Here is a 21,801-nt window from a genome sequence, read left to right as displayed (position 1 = left end):
CGGAGTGGTGAGTGTCAGCTCCTTTTATAGCCTACCCGGAAGTACTGCAGGTGCTCGTTGACCTACTTCCAGCTGCACCTCCAGGTGTGGCTGCGTTCCCGCCCAGGACGGGCTTGTTTGGCTGTGCAGCTCCCCCTGGTGGAAGCCACAGAGCCCAACAGGAATGAGCTCCGGTGTTCCAAAATATTGACCTGATGCAACCCAGGGGTCCTGCCACCAAGTGTTCCGGGGGACTTAGTGTGCATCCCATGGCTGCTGCCCCAGATCCAGTGTCAAAGGGGCGTCCCGACCATCTGCCACAATCTATATAATGACATGTCAAATTACACAGAAAGCTATTTTAGAAGTCCAGTTTTATTTTAGATATCAGAAGATGATATTCAGGTATCTTGAAACTTCCTTTTTTAAAGATATGTTAGAATCTGTTTCTGTGGTGGGCTGGCTTTATTTTTTATATAGGAAATTACATTGAGTATATGATGGGAAAGTGTATAAAAAAAAAATTAAACCAAAGTTGGAAGGTTATTTTATTTATAAATTACTGAGAGATACTTATTAATCATTTTACACAAGTGTATGATCTGATGGGGCCATACCCATTGGCCATTAAATGTATAAACACCACTGACGTGGTGTATTATTCCTTTCTTTTTCTCTGACTCATATTTAACCTAAGAAACCCATTGAATCCGTGGGCCTTAGGAAACTTTAAACCCTGTTCTGTGATCATTTCCAGCCAAGATATGAAATAATTTGCTGAATTACAGCAAGTTTTACAGCAGATGGTCAAGAGAACCTGTCACTTTAGCTGCCGCTGGTGTTCGTGCAAACCAGTGACATCTCCAAAACAGCCGTCTGGTTGGTCAGTCTTGTAAAGGGGCAATACAGTCCCTGTTCACCCAGCTTGAGAAATTGTGCTACTCTCTCCATTGCATTTGAAGAATTTTGATCTTCTTCAATGGATGGATTAAAAGGCAGAAGTCTACGTGACCATCATCATCAAGTCCTTCTGTGAGAACCCTAAATCCAAAAAGGACTGTTTCATTTATGTTAGGTAGAATGCCCTGAGGGGACTGGGCAGTCTAATGGTCTGGAATCCCTACGGATTTTATTTTTTTTCTCCAGCCGTCTGGAGTTTTTTTTTGTTTTTTCTGTCCCCCCTGGCCATTGGACCTTACTCTCATTCGATGTTAATTAATGTTGATTTATTTTGTTTTTCTTATTGTGTCTTTTATTTTTCTATTCTTTTATTATGTAAAGCACTTTGAGCTACTGTTTGTATGAAAATGTGCTAAATAAATAAATGTTGTTGTTGTTGTTGTTCCAATCTTCAGTGGTTAAACACAATCTTTTAATGCTGCATTCCTTAGCAGAGAAGCATTATTTGGCTATGATTTCTAATAATAATAATTTATTACATTTGTACACCACTTTTCAAAGCCCTTTATGCAGTTAGTGGGGAGCCACTTCAACCACTACTAATGTGCTGCATCCACCTGGATGATGTGATGGCAGCAATTTTGTGCCATTACGCTCACCACACGTTAGTTGTTTGGTGGTGAAGAGGTAAGAGACACAATTAGAGACGGGGATAATGATGGGCCCAGAATTACCAGGCCATGGGGACAATTTAGCCAGGACCCTACTCTTCACAAAGATCTTTAATAACCACAGAGAGTCAGGACCTCGGTTTTACATCTCATCCAAAGGACTGCGTCATCTTTTTACAGCACTGTGTCGATGTCACTGCACTGGGGCATTGGGATCCACATTCAGACAACCGGATAGGCACTCTCTGCTGGCTTCGCTAACACCTCTTCCAGCAACAACCCAAGCTTTTACCTGGTTGGTCTCCCATCCAATTACTGGCCAGGCCCAAACATGCATATACATGAAATGCAAGTGTTATGGCTGCTGATTTATATGAGAACTTTAAATACCATCGCTTTTAACTACAAAATGGGTTTCTTTTAGCTGTTAGCAAGGTAACTTTAGGTTGCTTTCTTGCTGCCCACAAATTTTCTTTCCCATTTTTAAATCCATATTTGCATATTTGTAGCGCCTTTTACATTGTACTTTAGTGAAATACATTTACCATTTAAATAAGTAAAATAGTCATATTTTGTTTACATGAAATTTACAGGTTTTTAATTTTGCCAAAATTATATTTTGAAATTTTGTCTTAATGGATTTATTCTGCTTAACTTTTTTTTGTCTTTCAGACTGTCAAGTGTGAAAGGTCACTTCCCCAAGTTGGTAGACTGTGCTCACTTCCATTATGAGAATGTGGATTTTGGAGCCATTCAGGTAAGAAAATCATGTAGTAATGGAGGCAGTAAAGAGTGAATTCTACCATTTGTTTAGTTATTTCTGCTCATTCCGATTTTTTTACACATACAGTATATTCACTACACATGTGCTAATATATGTGTTTATAGAATATAATAATGATTATCTAGGAAAATGCTGCAGTAATCTATGGTGATGAGACTAATGGCAACTCTAAATTTTTCAGCTTATGATACTTTAGTCCTGACTAAACCGTTTCTGTTGCAGCTGTGGTTTATATTTTGTTGGTGACTCTTCAGGGATCTTTGCTGCCTGATTAGTGAATTATAGGTCTATTCCAAGTAAGCTACAGGATACTGTAAAGGTCTATTCCTTTGAAAATAAATATATACAGTAAAATTTTTATATTTTTTCAGAGTTACCATGTTTGTCTCCTTTTGTGTATTTTCAGCACAATAGTTTTACTCATCTAGCCTGTTATGGATGTTTAGGCTTTTGGTAAAACAGAGTTAAAAAAAAAAAAAAAAACTTAAGCCCTTACAACACTTTTGCCTTCTGTTTCAGTTTCAACAATGTAGTCAAAACAAGTAAACAAAGTTTAAAATTTTGAAGACTGATTTTATGATGATTGCCTGCTTAGATTTCCTTCTGTTGATTTGTATTTCAGTTGCAGTTTGAATCTGAACAGAGTAATTCAGGCATCGAAGCAACATCTGCCAAGGACCTTGTTTTTCTTGTGCAAGTGTCATGTCAGGTATTTGTTGGCACTCTCTCTGTTTTTAGTGTTAAACATCATTGTGAAACATCTTTCCTAAAATTTAATTTTGAGATGCTTTATATCATTTGAACACCCCTGCCTAATTTTTGTTGAAATGAACTGAATATAGTAAAATATTATACCCAAAAAAGCTGTTTCAGCAGGTGCTAGCAGTGTATTATGTATGATAATATTAAAAAAAAAGTCAATTTAAAATCAAGCTTTGGGCATGCACATTGAAATAATAAATATTTTGCATCATTTTTTTAAGGTGGCTTCCTATTTTCTATCTTAGCTTGACTAAGGTCATTTTTGAGTCATCTGCTAGTATCTTGTGGAAAAAGCAGAATACAAAGTTCACTGCTTCCAGTATTCCCATAGGGGATTCTAAAAATGTATTACTAATCTGACTGGTCTGGCAGTATAGCTGAGCTTTTGTGCAAGAGTGGCAACAAACTGATGCAGTCATGTTGCCCTTGTCACATTCCCTCAGCTTGTGTAAAATGACACATTATTTAGGTGAAAATGGGTCATGCAATGAAAACTAACCTGTACATGCTTGTTCATTTTCACTTTGTTTTTAGTGTTAAATGAAATTTCAGATTCTGTGCATGACTCGTAGCTCATCAAATGCAAATATCCTGCAGTAAATTCAAAATATAGTGCTGGAGAGGAAACGTATCCAAAATGTGAAAAGGCTTACAACCCTACTGGTTGTGCATTTTGATAGAATTATTGTATAATGAGTTATCTATGATAACAAAACTAAGGGGGGAAAATGTAATGCATAAAAAATTAATACAAGTTTAAATGTCAATTTGCAATCTTTCGATTTCATTTGAAGGTTTTTCTTTCAAAGACTTCTGATTTTAGTTTGCTTTTTGTATGTATGTGTGCTCTGGTCTTTCTATGCTTTTATTCTACTGTATAACTGAGTTTTTGGACATTAAATTTAAAAATAGAATGAATGGCCACTGCATGTATCTCAGATAATAATTTAATTTACAATTTTCTTTAAAACCCAGGAAAACTTTAATTACAGTGGTAGATATGACTAATGCAAAACATCATTGCTTATAAATTATTATAACCGTCCATGAGTCATGAGTATCATTAGCAACAGTTTTTGGAATGATTTATGTTAATAACTTTGAATTAATTTTACTTGGAGATTAGCAGAATACAGTGCTGTTTTTTTTTTTCTTAGACCAGATGAAGCTGCCATTTCTCAGGGTTATCATCTTGAATAACATTAGAGCACTATGAAAAAGATATGCAGAAAGAACCAAGACTAAACACTTTAGTATTATGTTTTCATTGGTCTTTTTTTTTTTTTTTTTAAACAATACTTATGCTTTTCAATGTGCCTTGTCAAGCAAAAGCATATTAATGGAAATAATTACAAAACAACATCTTTTGTTCAGGGCGGCATGGTGGCACAGTGGTAGCGCTGCTGCCTCGCAGTTAGGAGACCTGGGTTCGCTTCCTGGGTCCTCTCTACGTGGAGTTTGTAAAGTCTACAGTCCAAAGACATGCAGGTTAGGTGCATTGGCGATCATAAATTGTCCCTAGTGTGTGTGTGCGTGTGCACCCTGCGGTGGGCTGGCACCCTGTGTTGGCTGGGATTGGCTCCAGCAGACCCCCGTGACCCTGTAGTTAGGATATAGCGGGTTGGATAATGGATTTAAGATTTTATTTTAAAAATTCTTTTAAGTTTAAATATTAAAAACAAAAATAACTCTGAAATATTTTAAGATTATTTGCTATTAAGATTTGACTTTAATCTTTTTCTGATTTTATAGGGAAAATCTTGGATGGTTCGGAGGACATATGAAGAGTTCCGAACTCTGGACAGTCATCTCCACTTATGCATCTATGACCGGCGCTATTCACAATTAAATGAACTTCCACCAGTTAATGAAATTTTAGAAAGAAATGAGGTAAACCTTTTCTATGAAATATAAATATTTGCTGTTTGTGTCTCTACTCTAGGTACCTTTTTTAGAGTTAAAATGTCCTTTTCAATTATTCCATTAGAGTATCATATTAAGAAACTTGTTGATCACTTATTAAACCTGTGTTGAGTTGCAATCGGTTATGAATATGCAACATTATATTCCTGCATTTATTCTGAGAGAGTCTGTCAAACTCTTGTTGTGATATAGCCTTATGTGGCCTTGCATTTTAGTATATTACTGGCATTCAGAATTGAGACAATTTTAATTTGCAGTACAGTTATGGTTAGTGTATGTTTTACTTTTATGCTTGTTTTAGTCTACACTTTTGTCCTCTGGCTTAATTTTTGTCTCATATGGTGGACTTTGTCTCTCAGTATGAACTCTCTTGTTATTTGTACCAAGTACTTTTTTTATGGCGAGATTATTTTGTGTTCAGTTACACACAATTCTTTTTGCATACAAAGGTTGGGAGTATTAGTGACAGACCTATGATCTGTTTTTAATTTATTGTACCCTTTGTTTACAGTTTTCTCTGCTGTTATCGGATTATCTTAAAAGGCTGTCCATGATTATTGATAACAAGCTAAACTGTGGCCCTGTCCTCACATGGATGGAGGTAACCCATTTACAATTGTCACTCCTTTTAACACTTTAATAGTCTGATAGAACATGATCTGTAATATTTATTTTTCTCTGTAAAATTATAATCCGGTCCATCATATTGAAATGTAATTTCACTGTTTTGTTTAAAATTTCTCATAGGCCAAAGCAAACTGTTCTGTTTTCTTCCACCAAACCTTCTTAGTGTAAAACAGAACATAGTAAATACAATACATGTCACTTGATTGTTAAGTTTATTTTTTTTCCAGAGTTTTGTGTTTCTTTTTATAGACATTATAATAGTGACTTATTTGATTCATAGCCTATTAACAGAATTTAAACTACCAAAGTAGTCCAAAATATTTGGTGGAAGTTTTCTCCCTGTAACAGTTATAAGGGGAATACACAGTGATAGTAGCTTTTCAAATTTTTATTTTTTAATAAATGGATAATTTTTATTTTTTTGTTCATGAAGAATATGTATCAGTATAAGTTAAACAAGTAAATCATTTAAGTTATTTGTTAGACTGAAGTACAGTGTATCAATAAAATATAAACTGTTACAGCTAAGGAAGTAAAGGTAAAATAAAGTATATTAGTTTTTCTCAATATGTAATTTCTTAACATAGTATCTTTGTGTAAATAAACAAAAAAGAATCCGTCCTTTCAAAGTAGGGGAAATAGATGACCATTTGTTCCACACTGAAAAATAAAAAGTTTCTTTTTTAATTTGCAGTGTGGCATTCACAAGTATTTTCACTTTTTTAATCATTATCACAATTTTTTCCTTTACTCTGCAGATTGATAACAGAGGAAACCGTTTTCTCCTAAAAGAAGAAGCTTCCCTTAATGTTCCTGCTATAGCTGCAGCACATGTAATCAAGCGCTATACTGCCCAAGCAAGTGATGAGCTCTCTATTGAGGTATCCATATAGGGGCTGGCGAATAGTTTTGCTTTTCAGCTTATATCTTAAATGAGGGTTTTCTGCTATTATTTTATGAAGACATGACTGACAATGAATGGTAATCTCCTTATACCAAGTTTACCTGAACACTTTATTTTTTTTTTTTTAATTGTATTTTTATTAAGTTATTTCAGTGAAAGAAGTGGGCTTTTAATTTCTTCACTTGCAAGTTGGGTAATTTGAACCTTTTAATATATCAATGAATAAAGAATAGGCACCATTCACCTACATTCAGTTTTAATAAAAGGTGTTCTGTAGTAGAAGTAGACCAATGCACTATGTTTACCGGTTTATTTTTTCATCATTTCTGAATGACTTTAACTCTTAATATTTGGTAACTTTTTGCAGTGTTTCAGGATCCCTTGTGTGAAAGGCATTGATAATCTCTATATAATTTGGTACAAACAAGATTTCCAGGGAAAAAACATCTAGTTCAGAATCCAAAAAAAATCACTTTTTAAGATGTAAACACACAGATTTTTACACATTGACAGCGTATCACCAAAATGTAAGGAGCTGTGCCTCAAACAGGGAACAAGTTCTTCTCACCATGTATAAACATGCAAACTTTGACCCAACAGACCTGTTGTATGCTCATTTAGAAAGTTATAAAATGTTCACAAACAGCAATACAAACAAACATTTTAATCATGAATTAAACTTTAAGAAGCCCACATACCTTAATCAGAGTTTATATACTAATATACAGCCTTAAAAATACACAACCTAAAAATTCAGAGTGATAGAGAAACTCTGTAGATTTCCGAAATCTGCATGAAAAAAGTAAGTGTTGTCAATCATTGTTGACCATTAGTAAAGATTTTATTAAAGTTTAGTTTAACTTGAGCATTTACATTGTTATTCTGGCCTGGGCACAGGATTTGCAAAGTCTGTAAGTTTCTGCAAAACATTTCTTAATGGTATTTTAGTTTTCCCCCCACATTCCAAAATAACTTGTTGATTGGCAACGGAAAAATTGCCCAGTTCAAGTGCAATGTGCGTATGAACACAAGTGTAGGATGAACTGGTGGCCCACTTGGTTTCTGTGTCCAGTATTGCCAGGATAGGCTCCAGTTCCCATTACCCTGAACTGGGGCTAAGCAGCTTTAATAATAGTTAGACACATAGATGAAATTTTACATTAAAAAAATTAGATTAAATCTTGCACATATAATGTTTTGTATATTTTTAATTGTGTAAATTATGTTCCTGGCAAGCCTTCCTAGATTTGAAATATCTTTCTACGAGGAGTATAAGAAACTGTGTCAGTTCTTTCTTTACATTAATATGACACACAAAAATTATTCAATACCCAGTTATATAAGAGGCTTACATAATGAACAGAATTTTTTAACTGCAGGGTTTGCAGTATTTGTTCATATTTTATAATGGAAAATTATTAATTAAAAGAACAACAATACATGCATTACCTCTGCTCTTACGCTTTTTAAAAATGTTTTTTTTTCCCATATTTTAAACTGGAGCTTTAAAAGCAGCAATTTTAATGTTCTTCATTTTTGAATGCCTTTGTCATTTTTTATCTAGATATGGCAATATTTTAAATATTAATATTGTCATTTTAAGATCTCGGTCTTCATATCTGCTACATTTGTTTTATATAATATTGATTGAATAAGTTGGAATATTTTTTTAGTTTGTTGCAATCTAGTTCATTCACAAACAAACTTTGTCTTCCTTATTAATGTGTTAGGCCCTTGTGTATGGCCATATTAATTTCCTGCCTGTATAAAATTAGGAAAAATAATCAACAATAAACATGAGGGATTTTTTTGTTTATTTTCTGTTTTTGGTATTTTTTTATACTATAGGTAGGAAATATTTTGTCGGTAATTGACATGCCACCAAAAGAGGACACCAGCTGGTGGAGAGGCAAGCATGGCTTTCAGGTGAGAGAATGCCCTATAATATGTTTTTTTTTATTATATAATACAATTTAGAAGCTTAGTATTTTCCAATAAGTAGAATAAGATCCTTACCACTGACTATAAACAGTGTATACAGATTGCCAGATCTGGGATTGGTAAGAACAAAAATGTATTCTTCATTTCCAAACTGTAATCTAATGCAATTTTACTTAGAGTAATGAACCTCAATAAGTTAACTGTTCACTTGTTGCTTCAATTGAATAAATAACTTTGGTTTGCAGTAATTTAAAAGTAATGGGGTCATGCACCTCAAAAAACCATGACTTGTCATACTGTATTCATGTAGCTCACAAATATTGCAAGATGCGCTAAACAAAATAACAAAGTTATTTTTATTTTCAGCACCCTATTTGTTAAAATGCATGTTTTACTTATCTAGTCTGTTATGGGTGCATAGCATAGTATGGTATTTGGTAAAACAGTTTAAAAACCTAAGCCCTTATGACATGTTTGCCTTCTGTTTCAGTTTCAACAATGTAGTCAAAACAAGTAAAGGACAATGTAGTCAAAGCAAGTAAAATTTTGAATGGGCATTTTTAAAATTGCATTAAATAAGAAACACTAAAAAGATGCAGCATCTATATGAGTTAACAGAAAGCTTTTTTTGTTTTGTTTTATAATTTGCTTCTGGTGACTAACAGGTGATGCATGAACATCAGCAAACTTTCTCTTTTTTATTTGCTTATGTTTTTCTATTTAGTCATCTTTTTTGTTGTGGAAAAAATAGCAAATGAAGGTCTAGTTATGTACCAAAATGATAATGGTTAGTTTTTATCAATTCCTGTTTATATGTTCTGAACAAAACAAAAATGTGGCAGCATTCCATAGGCTCTCACGAGCTGCTGTGATTAAGACTGCAGTTATTCAAGTGAATCTGAGTAGTTGTTTGCAAATGCACTTTGTGAAACATTGACTATCAAAGATAATGGAAAAAGAGTGTCCTTCAGGCCATCTAAAAAGTTAGGCTTCTTGACCTGACTAAACTACTCCCACACAAGGCTTCACTTCTGCCACTGCCACAGCTGCCACCTTTTTGGCCTGCAGGTTGAACAACCCACCACAGGCCTCTCATGTGAGGTGACTACTGAACAGCAATGAGAACTCCCTTGATCAAGAAGTGCATCTGCAGAGCCAGCACTGTGCATAGAAGCAAGTCCTGCTGTGTCTAGTCAGTATTTTCAACCTCTTGCATGCATCTCACATGATGGTGCCGTGCAGCATTTTGGGTAATGTCAACCAGCCAATGTGAGTACATGTTGGGAAACCTCACTCCCCACCTTGTTCCTCGACTGGTTTCCGATATCCATGTTCCAAGTGACAAAGTTGTTGTTTGTCTGGCAACTGCCTTTAAACCAAGATTCAATGGATATAACTAACGGGAGCACATCTACCCAAACAACAGAGCTCTAAGGATCTTTGAGGCACAAAAGCTAGTCCCAATATGCCATCATCACAGTACTGAGGAGTGTTATTTTATCCATGGAAGGCAACAAGTGAAAGAATGAACCACTTCTGGCTCATAGTGATGAAAAATTACAATTCAGAACTCTCTTGATGCCATTAATTGGAGTAAGCAAAGTAAACAAATAATTGCTTTATTGTGTTTTAGCCTTTTTGACTGTATTCACATTAAAAGACCTCAATTTTTGTGTTGCTCTTATTCAAGGGTGGGAGCTCACCATTCACCAAATTCTGATTTTGTGTACAGGTGCTAGTCAAAAAAATTAGAATATCATGACAAAGTTGATTTATTTCAGTAATTCCATTCAAAAAGTGAAACTTGTATATTAGATTCATTCATTACACACAGACTGATGTATTTCAAATGTTTATTTCTTTTAATTTTGACGATTATAACTGACAACTAATGAAAGTCCCAAATTCAGTATCTCGGAAAATTGGAATATCAATTAAGACCAATGCAAAAGATGGATTTTTAGAAATGTTGGCTAATTGAAAGGTATGAACATGAAAAGTATGAGCATGTACATCACTCAATATTTAGTTGGGGCTTTCAAAGTCAGAGGAAAACTGGTATCATTTCATATAAATATTTGTGAGCTTGCTTTGCTGAAAGATTTTTTTTTTTTTTGGATGGGTGGCAAAATGTAACTGGGCCCTCTGTATCTGCTATATATAGTTTCTTTAGTGCAAGTCTGTTTTATTTTCATCATAGCTGGAGCGCAACTTGTCATTGCATGACACAATACCTTGTTGGCCCTAGGCCTCATTGAATTGTTAGTCTGTATTCAGAGACTTTATATACTGAGCAAAAAATGTAAGCAGAGAGCAATTGTCTGTGGCCCCCAACTGCATTCCCATTTTCGAGGCTTTTCAGTGCAACTACACTTTCATTTGTACCAAAGCAGGTGAAGTTGATTCATAATCGTTTATGCTTCCTAACTGAAAAGATTGATATTCCTGAAGCTTAATTGACTTGGTTTTAGATTGTGATGATTATGCATTCCCATAATGTTTTTGAGCAGTATATGAAGTCCATGTAAATGCTGTGAAGTATAATAGACTTGCTGAGAAGTAACCCTTTTTCATGTGCATTTTCGGATTACTTTGTTAATCTATTGGAAAGTCATTGAATTAAATGTTTTCCACTTAAAAAGGCTCATTTCTATTTGAAGTCTGCATCTTCTGCTTCATTGACTATACTTCTAGTCAACAAACTTGAAAGGCAAAACATAGAAACTCAATTAAAACATAAATTAATCTTGGCATTTCTCCCAAAGACTCTTAATTTTCTTTTATGCATTTTTAAAAAGCAAAAAGGCTTCGTCTGCAAAGAAATGTTCAATTTGGAAGTCATTTAACATGCTGAACAATGCATTATTCTCATACATTTTTCTTGTCTTTCAATTCTTTTTCTTTGGTGTGTTGCTTATATTTAACTCATTACAATTGATTTCTTCTTTACAGTTTACTTTAAAATGTTTACCTCTGTATATAAATTAAGGGTTTTGTACTTTCCTGTTATCATAATATACCTGTAAATTTGTGTAAGTGCTTTTATACCTTCATGAAGAGCACTGTACAAGAATAAATTGAATTAGATTGGATGTATCAGGTTTTAATCGTGTTATAAATTTCTGTGATGTGAAGTAATCTGTTTCCTGCTTACAGGTTGGCTTTTTTCCAAGTGAATGTGTAGAGCTGATCAATGAGAAACTGTCTCAGGCCGTGAATGCTGCAGGACTTAAACAAGGTATAGCTTGTGCTGGCCCACGAATGCTCTGAATGCATGCTAGCAATGGCAACATTAGCTGCTTGTCTTCTCTATTTCACAAAAATGTAATGTTGACCTCTAAAATATCTTTAGTATTGTTTGCTACACACATATGTATTAGAGATGTTAGCAGCTCTGCTGAATTCTAGCTTATATTTGGAATATTTAGGACCCTGCACAACCACTTTGTGCTACAACAATGAATCAATGTATTAGTATAGTGTATTAATGTATTTGTATATTAATGTAAACTAATTTACACTCTGCAATGAAAGCCATGTAACAGACTTTCTTTCACACTGGTCCTAAATGCAAGCACTTGCAGGGTAGTGTTCTGAGCCTCCACTGTACTTCTTATCCTTTACGACTGGACAGACACAGCTGTAGCTCCATCATTAAATTTGCTCATGTAACTTCCATTATAGGCCTAATTCGAAAAAATAATGAGATGGCTTACAAAGAGAAGACTTGCTTTCTGGCCCTGTGTGCAGTGCCATGGCAATAAGCTTTCATTTAAAGATCATACATTTCAGAAGGTTGGGTATACCACGAAAAGATTCTGCAGCTTCAAATTTCTTGTCGCCATCAATGATGTCTTAAAGTGGGCATAACACAGCTTGGGTATTGTCAAGCTGCTCACTTATTTCTACAAGGTGCACAGTGAAGTCTGTCCCCATTGGCTACGTGACACTGTGTTACAGCACCTGCTCATGACAGAACTACAAAGCATCACAAAGGGTGGTGAGGTCGGTACAGAATATTACTGGCACATAGCTCTCCTCACTGCCCAAGACATGCATAATGTATTGTATACTCTTTAAGAAGAAAACGGCATTATTAAATCCCTGAACTCTACTGCACTGTCACTTTTCATCTGTCCTATCCATTCTGGAAAGCAATGCGAGGCCATTAGCACTTGAACCACTAGATTCAGGGACTTTTTTATTGTTAGGTCATAAAGCAGCTGCTTCTACTGAGTACTTCATGACTGTTTGTTGTATTTATCATCAGATGTTTCTTTAAATGTATGCCTATTACATTCTCTGTCTGTGTTTGTATTCAATGTCTGTTAGTATTGCACTACTCTCAGACTGTGGGAGACAACCAAGTGATATTTTCATCCAGCTGTTTACATAGTAGGCAGCACAGTGCTACAGTGGTAGTGCTGCTGCCCCACAGTAAAAATGCCATGGTTCACATCCTGCAAGAGTTTACATGGTCTCTCACCATGTTTACATGGGTTTTCTTCAGGTGCTCCTGATTCCTCCCGGCGGTACTGAATTGGCTCTAGTCTGTGGTTGGGTTGTGCGTGTAGTGTGTGTGTGTGTGTGTTTGCCCTGCAATGGACTGGACATTGCGCATTGTGCTAGCTGTGATAAGTTCCAATACCACCCGCGACCCTGTTCAGGACTAGAGCATGACTGATTGACTGACTGTTTGCAGTATAATAAATTTAAACATAAATTCAGCATAGGGATACAGGATACTGATTGGACTGACCATCTTATGTCAGTTTATAAGTTGGTTAATTCATTATCAAAGTTTCAGGGTGCTGAAGCTATTGCAGAGGGTACCATTCCTGTCCATCATACAGCACACTTGTACACTTACCCACTAACTCATAGCAGAACATTTATAGTCACCAATAAATTTCACGTACATGTCATTGGAATACGGAATGGAAACCAAAGTACCAGGATAAAAATCTACACAGACAAGAGTATGATATAAAAAGTTCACACAGATAATATCTAGGCTGTGATTCAAAGTATCCTCTAGTGATGCTGCCTATATATAAAGAAATGGCATAGTTTCCTTTATGGGAGGAAAAAAAAATTAAGGAAGTGAATCCACATAATCCAATTATGGGTTGTTTGACACTGTAAGTCTGTCTGGCAGCATAAAGAACAATTTAGTAACCAACCCAGGATAGAGTGCCAGTCTAATGCAGGGGCTACTTACACATATCCATGTACTGTTGCTTTGCTCCCATATCCTAAGGGCATGCAGATTTTATTTTAATATTGTCATTCTTTTATATGTATGTTGGTTTTTGTTTTTTTTGTATGTTTTATTTGTATATTTTTATCGTACATATCGTGTACACAATTTTTTTTTCTGCTGGCTACTCACTATTCTTCCATTTAGTAAAATCTATTTTTCTTTAATCACGTGTCTGGTTTTTATTTGATTTTTCTGGCTTTTCTTAAAAAAAGTCAAGCAAAATGACATCTTTTATTGGCTAGCTAAAAAGATTACAATATGTAAGCTTTCGAGGCATTGTTACCTACAACTTCTTCACTGTTCCATCGTTATCAATACATGTGTCATCTTAGCACATCAATGTTTATCTTGTTAAAAATGCAGATGATTCTTTTTAAGGAACATTAGGTCACTGTTGACTATTTTTGTTGTGTCATTAAAATAAACATTTTTCCATTAAATAAAGCACAAATTAAGCACTTTAGTATATTGACATCACTCCAAGTTTGGAGAATCTGGGTAGTATAGTTTTCTTGGAGAACCCAGTTAAGGGATGCCTAAATGTTTGTTTAAAAGGAACAACCCAAGGAGTCTTTCTGAGAGGTCAAGTATGAATAACACTGGGTTAATTTAATAAGCCCCTATGAAATGTCTTATCAGATGTATGACGTTCAGTGCCATTCTGCTTTGAGAGAAAAATACTGAGGTGTTTACATTGTTACCTGGGACTTGAGTCCTTAAAGATATGACAACTATAGCAGTGTCAGTTTGTGAATTGTGACTTTATAAATAACAGGTTGTTACTCAATGTATAATTTACATGAAAAATGATTTTTGTTTTCATTTGTTTAACTGCAGACTTGGAAAGTGCTGGTTCAAAAACGGGAGCTGTGGCTGTAACAGGGTCAATTTCACCTTCATCGGGTAAAAAATCCCTAGAATTTTTAGTTATAAGATGCTATCTTTTTCAGGAAATGTGTGTTTTTTCTTTTTTTTATATTGATGGATCATTCTTGGGAAGAATAAATATACAACTAATATTACTTTAGTTAAATCATGCAAGAGCAGCACATTTTAGATATAATTGGAAAAGCTTAAGTAATTTCAGGTCAAATTACCTTTATAAATTATTTCAAACCTGATTGATTGCATTGCAACCGTATTGATATTTATAGTGAGGATTGTATACTGCACTAAACAAGTATTTAACCTAAAATTTGTCCTTTTTGTTTTTAAATAAAATATTAGTTGCAAGGTCCTAAAAGGATCCGCCAAAATGTGACATTTCAGTAAGGGTGTGAGTGTGTATGTATATACACTCAACTAAGGGATTATTAGGAACACCTGTTCAATTTCTCATTAATGCAATTATCTAATCAACCAATCACATGGCAGTTGCTTCAATGCATTTAGGGGTGTGGTCCTGGTCAAGACAATCTCCTGAACTCCAAACTGAATGTCAGAATGGGAAAGAAAGGTGATTTAAGTAATTTGGAGCGTGGCACGGTTGTTGGTGCCAGACGGGCCGGACTGAGTATTTCACAATCTGCTCAGTTACTGGGATTTTCACGCACAACCATTTCTAGGGTTTACAAAGAATGGTGTGAAAAGGGAAAAACATCCAGTATGTGGCAGTCCTGTGGGCGAAAATGCCTTGTTGATGCTAGAGGTCAGAGGAGAATGGGCCGACTGATTCAAGCTGATAGAAGAGCAACTTTGACTGAAATAACCACTCGTTACAACCGAGGTATGCAGCAAAGCATTTGTGAAGCCACAACACGCCCAACCTTGAGGCGGATGGGCTACAACAGCAGAAGACCCCACCGGGTACCACTTAGGAAATAGGAAAAAGAGGCTACAATTTGCTTGAGCTCACCAAAATTGGACAGTTGAAGACTGGAAAAATGTTGCCTGGTCTGATGAGTCTCGATTTCTGTTGAGACATTCAAATGGTAGAGTCAGAATTTGACGTAAACGGAATGAGAACATGGATCCATCATGCCTTGTTATCACTGTGCAGGCTGGTGGTGGTGGTGTAATGGTGTGGGGGATGTTTTCTTGGCACACTTTAGGCCCCTTAGTGCCAATTGGGCATCGTTTAAATGCCACGGGCTACCTGAGCATTGTTTCTGACCATGTCCATCCCTTCATGACCACCATGTACCCATCCTCTGATGGCTACTTCCAGCAGGATAATGCACCATGTCACAAAGCTCGAATCATTTCAAATTGGTTTCTTGAACATGACAATGAGTTCACTGTACTAAAATGGCCCCCACAGTCACCAGATCTCAACCCAATAGAGCATCTTTGGGATGTGGTGGAATGGGAGCTTCGTGCCCTGGATGTGCATCCCACAAATCTCCATCAACTGCTAGATGCTATCCTATCAATATGGGCCAACATTTCTAAAGAATGCTTTCAGCACCTTGTTGAATCAATGCCACGTAGAATTAAGGCAGTTCCGGCGAAAGGGGTCAAACACCGTATTAGTATGGTGGTCCTAATAATCCTTTAGGTGAGTGTATATTGTCTCTAATATATAAAAAAAATCCAGCGACGAGATTTTTTGGAAGATTTTTTCAAGTCCAACGAACTGAGACCTTGGCAATGAGATTTTTTTCAAGTCACATCCTCCTCTCAACCATTTTTAGCTCTGCCAGTTGCATATGGGGATGCTGATGTACAATTTAAACAGATTCTTTTCATGGGAATTGTAACATATGCATAATAGAACTACTAACTATTTTTTACATTACAGCGAGCAATTAATAGTAAAAAATAGTAAAACGTAATAATTTGAAAGAAAATTGTTTCATGTTGCGTTAGAGGTATTCATTGCGTTATACGTTTTCGTTCTGTTTGGCTTTGAAATTAACATGCAAATACTTTTTAAACTTATGCTTTTACTGTAAAACTTCAGTAAAGACAATATTTGGAATTAACTTTTATGTCTTTTTTGATGAAGCTAACAGGTGGCTCCCGAAAGGATTAAAATTGTTTAGAAAAACACATTTAAGACCATATGTCAGAGTGGTATGAGAATTTTGTAGAAAATAAATGCATTTTTATGAATGTACTTAGCATAATACTTACGTTGATTCCTCTGAGACTTAAGTATGTATGTAGAAATCAAAAGGTCTATGTACCATTTTTTTCCTGTGTTTAGTCTCTAAAAAGCATGGAAAACTGATTGGCTTTCTAAGGACCTTCATGAAGTCACGTCCAAGCAAACAAAAGTTAAAGCAAAGAGGAATACTGAAGGAGAGGGTGTTTGGTTGTGACCTTGGGGAACATCTGCTTAATTCAGGCCATGAAGGTAATATTATGTATACAGTGTTTTTGCATATTGTGTGGTGTGCCAGTTTACAGAAATGGTAATAATTAGTAAAGGTGAATATGATTTTTTCATTTGTATAATCCTAAAAGTACTTTTTCCGTAAAATATTATGAAAAGAATTAACTCTCTTTAAAATTAAATTAATTTGTTTATTGCTCTGGGAGGGTGGTTGGTGGGTGACAACTGGAAATGTCTTAAAAGTCTTATCTAGTTACGGTTTGCCTAGTTGGAATGGGAATGCCAGGGGTAAAATTAGCATTGTGCAGATAAAACTGGGGATGGGCCTGGAACACTTCCTACTTGGAAAAAGTTTTTCCAGTCACAAGTATTAAGTCCCTTTTTTTTTTTTTAATACAAAAAAAAAAGTTGATCAACCAGCTCCCTGTAAACCTGAATTGAAAGAGCAGTCATCAGCGGCTGGAAAGGGAGTCATGGAAACTTTTCTAGAACATTAGATGGCTTCAAATGTTTTCCATGTAGAAGAAGTAGGATGTAATGATGTAGGCACCACATATTCATATAGGGAAACTGTTGGGGCAATACTGGTAGTTGTCAAGAGTAAGGGACCACGGATCAGATATGGCTGCTGCAGGAAACCAGGGACAAAGAGTGAATACAGTGACCTGATGCCCTTGTTATCTGTATTGGGTTTGCCACTGATCCCAAAGTGGAATATCAGATAGGGTTAAAAATGACTATGTTCTTCCAGAAATAGTTGATCTCAGAATTGAGTCGGAGAACACAGTGCATTTCTCTGGCAGATGAGATGGGTGCTGAGACACAGAAGCAAATGAAAAATTAAGAGAGACGAAAGTACCCAAGAATTGTGCAGAGGGGGAGAATATGTGGCAAGCAGCTAGCAGTCCTAATCTCAGATTAAGATGTGTACCTGTTGAGGCTATTTAGTTTATGGCTAATAGGTAGTTCATGTGACAGTCGTCATTGTTAGAATTCTTATAATTTAGAGAAACTTGCAAAACTTTGAAACAATAACCATGTTGCACATTATATTGTTTAAAAAATGTTATCTTTTGTTTTTTTATCTTTGTTCTGAATACCTTTTCTTGTTACTAACTTTAGTTCCACAGGTTTTGAGAAGTTGTTCAGAGTTTATTGAAAAACATGGAATAGTTGATGGAATTTATAGACACTCTGGTATTTCTTCTAACATTCAAAAACTAAGGTATGTACAGATTAGTCTCAATATGCCTAAAGTAATTTATTCCTAAACATGTATAAATAAACAGTCCTATTCTGATGTATAGTACATTACATTCTTCATGTTCTTCATTCTACATTGTATTTTAAAATATTTCCCAAAATATTTATAATCAAACAACCTTGACTTTTAGAAAGAATGCACTTATCTATATGAGAAACTTCCTTAGGATATTAAGTGCTGTTTTCTTAGAGTTATTTCATCAGGGTTTAGAACTTTAAAAGAAGATTATGTGTATGTATGTACAGTACATAGCATATACACTTAGTTTTGCAGATTTTTGTTTATCACTTGTTTACATTTTCCCATTCAAAGATAAATTATATGTAACAATTTTATATTTTGGTGAATTCGGGTATTTTTAATACTATTGAAGATGTAATTTTCTCCTAAGCAATTCCTGTTCCCCTCAGGCATGAGTTTGACAGTGAGATCATCCCAGAATTGACTAATGATGTGTACATGCAAGACATCCACTGTGTGGGTTCTTTGTGTAAACTCTACTTTCGAGAGCTACCCAACCCTCTCCTCACCTATCAGCTGTACGATAAATTTGCTGTGAGTATAAATGTTTGCTTCTCTGTGGATGTAATAATATAAAGTTAATATGCGGAGATCATTTATATCTAGAACACTTTTTTCTGACATCGGGTTACCTTGAAATCTGATGTGACCTACATCTGTATTTTTTCCTTGGTTACAGTAACATTCAGCAATGTAAAATTAGAAGCATTATTATATGTTGAATATGCCTGACTTAGCATAACTTGTTAAGCCAGAAATGGGACATATATGCAGGGGTAGAACTACCATCAGGGTGCCCAGGGCACTTTTCGCCAATTACCAACCTTGTGTGTGCATGCAGCAAAATTAGCAAGGAGTGTTCAATTAAACAATTATTTGACTGTTCAAAAAATTCACCAAGACTGACCCACCAAACCCTCAGGGTGAAACGAAAGTAAGAGTATGAATTACTACACTGCATTGAAGGACCAGGTGTATGCACACTACATTGTTAAAAAGTATGATAAAATCTCTGTTAAGGAGGGGAGGTTGTGAGCATGTGCTGATAGCATGTTGTTAAGGAGCTCTATTTATTACATCGCCTATGAGGGTCTTAATCCAGGCTTGCGTGTGTGTGTGTGTGTGTAGCTGTATATCCACAAAGGGAGAAGATGAGTCACAAATTATAAAATAGTTTTTTATTCCTAAGCTTTAGACAACCTAATAGGTGTCATCATCATCAGAGGAAAATGATTAGACATATAGGAATCGAAGGCAATAGATAGCGAGGATTGTTGTAAGGGGGGGAGAGTGGACCGATAAGGTGGAGTTCGGAAAGCTGTTGGTCATAAAGTCTTTATTTATTATTTGGATTTTCTTCTTCTTAAGTCTGCATATGCTGTGTTCAAGTCCCAGTGTCTGTTAATTGAGTTTTAATTACGCAACCCTCACTTACTATACATTGCCTTTTATTCCTGTATGTCTAATCATTTCTGATGATGACACCTGGTAGGTGGTTGAAAGCTTAGGAATAAAAAAAAAACTATTCTAAGGTACGTGACCCCTCTTCCTTTTGTGGATCTCCAGCTACAAATATGCAAACCGTGTCATAAACCTTTGCTTCCATTCTTACACACACACACACACACTCCCTATGTATTTTGCTGGAAGTATGGACCAAGACCTGTTCAACTGTAGTGATTTCCTGTTTATTTTATAATAGTTTAAGGAATGCTAATTACTTAAAAAACAAAAAAAACAACTTAATACATCAACAGAAGGTAAGTCTGTGCTTCTCACTATGTATAAACCTTTGAGACACCAAATATATACTGATATTTCCTCGCCCTAAGTCTTGCTGTGCAACTGCAAGGAAAATGCTTCGTTTAGTCTATAGCACATCTTTTTTCTGGAATTTCCTGTTTTTGATGTTTCTTGAGTATTCATTTATGTCCTTACCTGACTTTAGGGTGAGCATAGGCTTTGTCTCCCAATAAGCACCAGGTACTGACTGTCATATCTTAAAAATACTCTTTTACATTTAGTATGCAACACAAGTTTGAGCTCTTACTGTTGCCATGGTGCATTTGTTGTGGTTTTTATCCATCATAATAACATATATTGTATTCATTTTTTCTAAAATTCATTTCTACTTTGGGCTCGCAATTATAACTTTCAAATAAATCAATAAATGTTTTTTTTTTTTTTACATAACAGAAATTTTTTGGTATAGGTAAAAGACATATGCAGCATCAAAACAGTTGAATTAACTAGTTGAAAATATGATATTGTAGGTTCCATCAAGGCCTTGACAGAAATACTATAAAACTGTTCAGTTTTGGGTTCCAGGCTTCTGGTGTGAGTTTATGTAAAAATAGAAATGGCACAGTTTTTAGTCTTGGACTATTCATTTCTTGTCCTCATATGGCAAAGTCTTGTATTTAAAATACCATATGATTTTGTTTGAGTATACTACAATTAGAAATTCTAGAAGACAATATCAAGTCCATCTTAAATAACACCTTGTATTAAGTGCAGAATATATCAGAGTGGCTGTGCTCTAGAACTAGAAGGAGCCCAGATTTCATAACACATGCAATCACTGTTTTAAGCTGTTTAGGTACTATGTACTATGATCAGGTTATATGAAGGTTACATTTGCCAGTTTAATAAGGGTATCTCTTTTTGATGTATTAAATCATAGCTCTAGATTAGATCATTTTTAATTGCAATTGTATTTTGTCAGTTACAGCATATGTTGAGATAGGCTTTGTTCTCCCAGAGTTTTGAGCATTTATGGGAATACATTTAAATCATGGTCCATTACAGGCACACCTCAAACTAAGTTGCACTATTCACACATGCTGCTCTGTTCTATTGTAAGAATCATTTAAAATATATAACAAAAGGTAGAACCCTATTAAGAATAGCATGATTTATTTTATCATTTTAAGCATTAACAAATAATTTGTCTGTTTGTGATGACTTTTTATTTATATTTGAGTGGTTTTATTTTATCATTTTAAGCATTAACAAATAATTTGTGTGTTTGTGATGACTTTTTTATTTATATTTGAGTGGTTTTTCCTCCCAACATAAGTTCAACGTATTGTTGATAATAGATTAGTGCTATATCCTAGCAAGTTTAAACAATGTACGTAGCACTGAGGCAGAATAGAATAGAATAGAATAAAAACAGAATAATCACTATGCATGTATTTCGTAGGACTCGATGTCAGTCAGCACTGAAGAAGAAAGATTGATTAAAATTCATGACGTTATTCAGCAACTTCCTCCACCTCATTACAGGTAAGAAGTAAACAGAGTTTGTCTGTCATCTAACCATCCTGGTCCATGATAAGGTTATAATAAGCGCTGAAGCCTATGTTGGTGTTAGCCAAAATTGGAACATATCCCAGAATTTCACAGGGCAAAGAAACTTGTATCCACACGTCTTCAAAACTTGCCAAATTTAGAAGACCATCTTTCCCTAACATGCATATCCT

General features: G+C 35.3%; 1 protein-coding gene across 5 annotated transcripts in view; it reads left to right on the top strand.

Moving 5' to 3' along the window:
* The window catches only part of arhgap33 (Rho GTPase activating protein 33), a 113,671-nt gene that overhangs the window by 63,737 nt on the left and 28,133 nt on the right, over positions 1–21,801 (top strand). For all 5 annotated transcript variants that reach the window (XM_039770539.1, XM_039770542.1, XM_039770541.1 and 2 more), the window contains 12 exons: positions 2,223–2,307; positions 2,957–3,043; positions 4,849–4,986; positions 5,531–5,620; positions 6,405–6,527; positions 8,399–8,476; positions 11,648–11,729; positions 14,592–14,657; positions 16,903–17,052; positions 18,154–18,256; positions 18,706–18,850; positions 21,522–21,604. In XM_039770539.1, the coding sequence (XP_039626473.1) occupies positions 2,223–2,307; positions 2,957–3,043; positions 4,849–4,986; positions 5,531–5,620; positions 6,405–6,527; positions 8,399–8,476; positions 11,648–11,729; positions 14,592–14,657; positions 16,903–17,052; positions 18,154–18,256; positions 18,706–18,850; positions 21,522–21,604 (1,230 nt within the window). The remainder of the gene's footprint in view (positions 1–2,222; positions 2,308–2,956; positions 3,044–4,848; positions 4,987–5,530; positions 5,621–6,404; positions 6,528–8,398; positions 8,477–11,647; positions 11,730–14,591; positions 14,658–16,902; positions 17,053–18,153; positions 18,257–18,705; positions 18,851–21,521; positions 21,605–21,801) is intronic.

Source organism: Polypterus senegalus, chromosome 12, assembly GCF_016835505.1.
Source record: "Polypterus senegalus isolate Bchr_013 chromosome 12, ASM1683550v1, whole genome shotgun sequence".
NCBI classification, from domain to species: domain Eukaryota; kingdom Metazoa; phylum Chordata; class Cladistia; order Polypteriformes; family Polypteridae; genus Polypterus; species Polypterus senegalus.
Note: the sequence above shows the minus strand (reverse complement) of the source record. Positions and strands in the feature narration are given on the sequence as shown.